Source organism: Salvelinus sp. IW2-2015, unplaced genomic scaffold, assembly GCF_002910315.2.
Source record: "Salvelinus sp. IW2-2015 unplaced genomic scaffold, ASM291031v2 Un_scaffold537, whole genome shotgun sequence".
NCBI lineage: Eukaryota > Metazoa > Chordata > Actinopteri > Salmoniformes > Salmonidae > Salvelinus > Salvelinus sp. IW2-2015.
Genome location: NW_019942569.1, coordinates 415,442 through 421,885, shown reverse-complemented (window position 1 = coordinate 421,885; position 6,444 = coordinate 415,442). Strand labels below are relative to the sequence as shown.

General features: G+C 42.2%; 1 protein-coding gene across 1 annotated transcript in view; it reads left to right on the top strand.

Moving 5' to 3' along the window:
• The window catches only part of LOC112068479 (ATP-dependent Clp protease ATP-binding subunit clpX-like, mitochondrial), a 31,738-nt gene that overhangs the window by 18,317 nt on the left and 6,977 nt on the right, over positions 1 to 6,444 (top strand). The window contains 2 exon segments of the mRNA XM_024135650.2: positions 5,171 to 5,335; positions 5,913 to 6,212. Of these exon segments, the coding sequence (XP_023991418.1) occupies positions 5,171 to 5,335; positions 5,913 to 6,212 (465 nt within the window).

The window sequence follows — 6,444 nt, the reverse complement described above, 5'->3', positions numbered from 1 at the left end:
TTTAAGTACAAAGGGAAAAAATAAATAAACATAAATATGGGTGTATTTACAATGGTGTTTGTTCTTCGCCCTTTTCTTGTGGCAACAGGTCACGAATCTTGCTGCTGTGATGGCACAGCTGGTATTTCACCCAGTAGAATGGGAGTTTATCAAAATCGTGTTCTGTTTTCGATTCTTTGTGGATCTGTGTAATCTGCGGGGAAATATGTGTCTCTATATGGTCCAAACATTTGGCAGGAAGTGCAGTCAGTTCCTCCTCATTTTGTGGGCAGTGTGAACAGCCTGTCTCTCTTGAGAGCCAGGTCTGCTATACGGCGGCTTTCTCAATAGCCAAGGCTATGCTCACTGAGTCTGTACATAGTCAAAGCTTTCCTTAGGTTTGGGTCAGTCACAGTGGTCAGAGTCTTCTCCACGTGTACTCTCTGTTTAGGGCCAATAAGCATTGTCTAGTTGGCTCTGTTTTGTTGTGAATTCTTTCCAATGTGTCAAGGTAATGCTTATTTGTTTTCTCATGATTTTGGTTTGTGTCTAATTGTGTTGGTGTCCTGTGGCTCTCGTGGGGTCGTTTGGTGAACAGAGCCCCATGACAGCTTGCTTAGGGCACTCTTCTCCAGGTTCATACTCTCTGTAGGTGATGGCTTTATGGAAGGGTTGTGAATCGCCTCCTTTTAGGGTTGGTAGAATGTAACACGTTCTTATCTGGATTTTGATAATTAGCGTAACGGCCTAATCTGCTCTGCATGCATTATTTGGTGTTTTACGTGTACCAGAGGGATATTTTTGCATAATTCTGCATGCAGAGTTTCTCAATATGTATAGTTTTTTGTGTGCTCTAGGGCAACGGTGTCTAGATGGAATTTGTATTTTTGGTCCTGGAGACTGGACCTTTTTTGGAACACCATTATTTTGGTCTTACTGAGATTTACTGTCAGGGCCCAGGTCTGGCAGAATCTGTGCAGAAGATCTAGGTGCTGCTGTAGGCCCTCCTTGGTTGGTGACAGAAGCACCAGATCATCAGCAAACAGTAGACRTTTGACTTCAGATTCTATTAGGGTGARGCCGGGTGCTGCAGACTTYTMKWGYSCYCKCSMMWWTKTKKWKATATATATGTTGAAGAGGGTGGGGCTTAAGCTGCATCCCTGTCTCACCCCACGGCCCTGTGGGAAGAAATGTGTTTTTTGCCTATTTTAACCGCACACTTTTTGTTTGTATACATGGATTTTATAATGTTGTATGTTTTTCCACCAACACCACTGTCCATCAATTTGTATAGCGGACCCTCATGCCAAATTGAGTCAGGCTTTTTTTAAATCAACAAAGCATGAGAAGACTTTGCCTTTGTTTTGATTTGTTTGTTTGTCAATTACGGTGTGCAGGGTGAATATGTGGTCTGTCGTACGATAATTTGGTAAAAAGCCAATTTGACATTTGCTCAGTASATTGTTTTCACTGAGGAAATGTAGACGTGTGCTGTTAATGATAATGCAGAGGATTTTCCCCCGGTTGCTGTTGACGCATATCCCACAGTAGTTATTGGGGTCAAATTTGTCTCCGCTTTTGTGTATTGGGGGGGGGGGGATCAGACCTTGGTTCCAAATATTGGGGAAGATGTCAGAGATGAGGATGATGTTAAAGAGTTTAAGTTTAGCCAATTGGAATTTGTGGTCTGTATATTTTATCATTTCATTGAGGATACCGTCAACACCACAGGCCTTTTTGGGTTGGAGGGTTTTTATTTTGTCCTGTAGTTCATTCAAGGTAATTGGAGAATCCAGTGGGTTCTTTAACAGTTGAATCTAAGATTTGTATTTGATCATGTATATGTTTTTGCTGTTTGTTCTGTGTTATAGAGCCAAAAAGATTAGAGAAGTGGTTTACACATACATCTCCATTTTGGATAGATAATTCTTTGTGTTGTTTGTTTAGTGTTATCCAATTTTCCCAGAAGTGGCTTAGATTCTATGGATTCTTCAATTACATTGAGCTGATTTCTGACGTGCTGTTCCTTCTTTTTCCGTAGTGTATTTCCTGATTGTTTAGTTGATTCATCGCATAGTGAAGGCGTAGACTCAGGTTTCTTGGTCTCTATGTTTTTTGGTTGGATAGGTTTTTCTTAGGTTTTTTTGCGTTCTTCATTAACCTTTGTTTTCGCTTTACGGCGAAACAACAACATAATGATATGTTAAGATCAACCGCAAGTCCAAAAAACACACAGCCATTTTCCCAGCAAAAGATAGGAAGTCCAAAAAGCAGAAATCGAGATAAAATGGGTATCACTAACCTTTGATGATCTCTCATCAGGTGACACTCATATGAACATCATGTGTACAGCATACCATGTATGTTTTGTTCGAAATAATGTGCATATTTATAAAAATCTCATTTACATTGGCGCATGTTCAGAAATGCCTCCAAAATACCAGAGAAATTGCAGAGAGCACAATCAAATAACAGAAATACTCATCATAAACTTTGATGAAAGAATACAGATGTTTTACATAGCATTAAAGATAACACTTGTTCATGCAACCGCTGTGTCGGATTTTCAAAAACACTTTACGGAAAAAGCAAACCATGCAATAATCTGAGACGGCACTCAGATAGAACAACATTTCTCTGCCATGTTGGAGTCAACAAGAAATACGAAAATACATTATAAATATTCCCTTACCTTTGATGATCTTCATCAGAATGCACTCCCAGAAATCCTAGTTCCACAATAAATTGTTGTTTTGTTCGATAATGTCCATTACTTATGTCCAAGTAGCTACGTTTGTTAGCACGTTTAGTTAACACATATCCAAACGCTCGTGCAGGTCCAGGGCGAACTTCGGACGGAAAACTTCAAAACGTTATATCTACAGGTCGACTAAACTTGTCACAAACGTAGAGTATAGAAATAATCTTTAGGATGTTGTTATCATAAATATTCAATAACGTTCCAACCGGAGAAATTCCTTTGTGTCTATAGAAGTAATGGAACGCAAGTCGATATCATGTGGAATGCGCGTGACCAGGACCTGGCTCTCTGCCAGACCACTGACTCAAACAGCTCCCATCCGGCTCAACATCACAGTAGAAGCTTCATTCAACGTTCTACAGACTGTTGACATCTAGTAGAAGCCGTAGGAAGTGCAAACAGATCCATATCCCACTGGGATTTCAATAGGCGATGAGTTGAAAATCGACCAGCCTCAGAATTCCCACTTCCTGTTTGGATTTTTTCTCAGGTTTTTGCCTGCCATATGAGTTCTGTTATACTCACAGACGTCATTCAAACAGTTTTCTATCCAAATCTACTAATAATATTCATATCTTAGCCTCTGAGCCTGAGTAGCAGGCAGTTTACTCTGGGCACCTTTTCATCCAAGCTACTCAATATTGCCACCCAGCCATAAGAAGTTAAACCATTTGTCATTGTTGTTAATTTTCTTCGGTTTTCAGTTTGAATTTTTTAGATTAGATAGTGAAGCTGAGGGGTCAAATATACTGTTAAAATGTTCTACTGCAAAATGTACACCTTCACTATTACAGTGAAACATTTTGTCCAGGAAGTTATCTAGAAGTGATTGAATTTGTTGCTGCCTAATAGTTTATTGGTGGGTTTCCACACTACATTCCTTCCATCTATAGCATTTCTTAATATTACTCCGTTSCTTTGGCTTTGATGCCTCATGAGTATTGAGCATTGCTCTGTTTAAGTAGACTGTGATTTTGATGTTGATCTGATAGGGGTGTCAGTGTACTGACTGTGAACTCTCTGAGAGACTCTGGGTTGAGGTCAGTGATAAAGTAGTCTACAGTACTACTGCCAAGAGATGAGCTATAGGTGTACCTACGAAGCCTACCATTGACTATGTACATACCCAGCGTGCGACAGAGCTGCAGGAGTTGTGACCTGTTTTTGTTGGTTTGTTGTCATAGTTGTGCCTAGGGGGGCATATGGGGGAGGGAATGCTGTCACCTCCAGGCAGGTGTTTGTCCCCCTGTGTGCTGAGGCTGTCCGGTTCTGGCATTTAGGTCGCCACAGACTAGTACCTGTCCCTGGGCCTGGAAATGATTGATTTCCCCCTCCAGGATGGAGAAGCTGTCTTCATTAAAGTATGGGGATTCTATTGGGGGGATATAGGTAGCACACAAGAGGACATTTTTATCTGTTAAGATAATTTCCTTTTGAATTTCTAGCCAAATGTAAAATGTTCCTGTTCTGATTATTTTAATAGAGTGAGTTACATCTGCTCTATACCAAATTAGCATACCCCCTGAGTCCCTTCCCTGTTTCACACCTGGTAGTTTAGTGGATGGGACTACCAGCTCTCTGTAACCTAGAGGGCAACCAGTGGGTCCGTCTCTATACCAGGTTTCTTGTAGGATGACAATGTCTGTATTTCCGATTTCTTGGATGAAGTCCAGGTTCCTGCTCTTTAGGCCAAAGGAGATGACCTCGGGCCTTGGATATTCCAGGATGAGATGGTGAAGGCTTTGTGTTCCATAAAAGTGTCCAATGTTGGTTGTGTGGTTTGGCCTCAGGCCAGTAAGTGTGAGCAGAGCCTGCTGAGCATCTCAAATCAAAGTGTATTTGTCATGTGCGCTGAATACAACAGTGAAATGCTTACTTACAGGCTCTAACCAATAGTGCAAAAAAGATATTAGGTGAACAATAGGTAAGTAAAGAAATAAAACAACAGTAAAAAGACAGGCTATATACAGTAGCGAGGCTATAAAAGTAGCGAGGCTACATACAGGTCTGATCTAAGGGGGCCTAAATGGGATATCTTTCTCTTTGTCTCTGTCTCCTTCCTCTTCTCCACACCCCTGTCTCCCTCCCTCCGTTCTCTCCCCGCCCGCTCTCTCACTAACTCCCTCTGTCTCAGCTGTAATCGCTGCCAAAGGTGATTCTAACATGTATTGACTCGAGGGTGTATCGAGGGTGTATTGTATTGACTCGATACTTATCTAATCAAGATATGAGTTTTATTTTCCATTCATTAAAAAAAAAGTTACATATATATAATTTTGTTGATAGTTGACAAAAAAAAAGACAAATCCATTGGAATCTTACTTTGTAACATAACAAAATGTGTAAAAAGTCAAGAGGTGTGAAATTCTTTCTGAATGCATTTTATATGGTATGGGAGGCAGTAGTGTTTGACAACCATTTTGTTTGCAGGGTCTGCTCAAACTCTTGGAGGGCACGATAGTGAGCGTTCCAGAGAAGAACTCCAGGAAGTTGAGGGGAGAGACTGTGCAGGTGGACACCACTAACATCCTGTTCGTAGCGTCAGGGGCCTTCAACGGACTCGACAGAATCGTCAGCAGACGGAAGAATGAAAAGGTGAGTAAGAAATATAATTATTATTTTCCCTCTATGTATCCACCCAGACCTGTAAAAGGGCTGTAGTCCTCTGTGTATCCACCCAGACCTGTAAAAAGGCTGTAGTCCTCCGTGTATCCACCCAGACCTGTAAAAAGGCTGTAGTCCTCTATGTATCCACCCAGACCTGTAAAAAGACTGTAGTCCTCCGTGTATCCACCCAGACCTTAAAAAGGCTGTAGTCCTCCGTGTATCCACCCAGACCTTAAAAAGGCTGTAGTCCTCCGTGTATCCACCCAGACCTGTAAAAAGACTGTAGTCCTCTGATTAGTTCCTGTCTTATCACTGTTCTAAAATACTTGGTCAACAAAGAGTGTCTCTTATCTGAGCAGTTTAGTTATTTGTCCATTTTAATGTATTCTTTTCAGGAATGTAACATGAATGTCTAGACCTGGCGATCTTCCCCAGATGTCTAATTTCTTCAGTGTTTTAGTGTTATCACTTCCTGTAGCTTACTTAACCCCCCCCCCTTAACCCCACCGTTCTTTTGTCTAGTAGCTGGACTTCAACACACGCACTAATCTTCTTCTCCTTCTAGTACCTGGGCTTTGGCACGCCCTCCAACATGGGTAAGGGTCGTCGTGCGGCGGCAGCAGCCGATCTGGCTAACAGCAGTGAACAGACGGACATGGTGGCAGAGATGGAGGAGAAGGACCGGCTGCTGAAGCTCGTGGAGGCCCGGGACCTCATTGAGTTTGGGATGATCCCGGAGTTTGTAGGGCGTCTGCCTGTGGTGGTGCCTCTACACAGTCTGGATGAAGAGACGCTGGTCCGCATCCTGACAGAACCACGTAACGCCGTCATACCACAGTACCAGGCCCTGTTCAACATGGACAAGGTMATTATAAATAGAACCACCTAATGCCACAGTACCAGGCCCTGTTCAACATGGACAAGGTAATTAATAGTAGAACCACGTAACGCCGTCATACCACAGTACCAGGCCCTGTTCAACATGGACAAGGTAATTAGTAGTAGAACCACCTAATGCCATCATACCCCAATACCAGGCCCGGTTCAGCATGGACAAGGTAATTAGTACTAGTTAGGGCTGGCACAATTCCCGTATA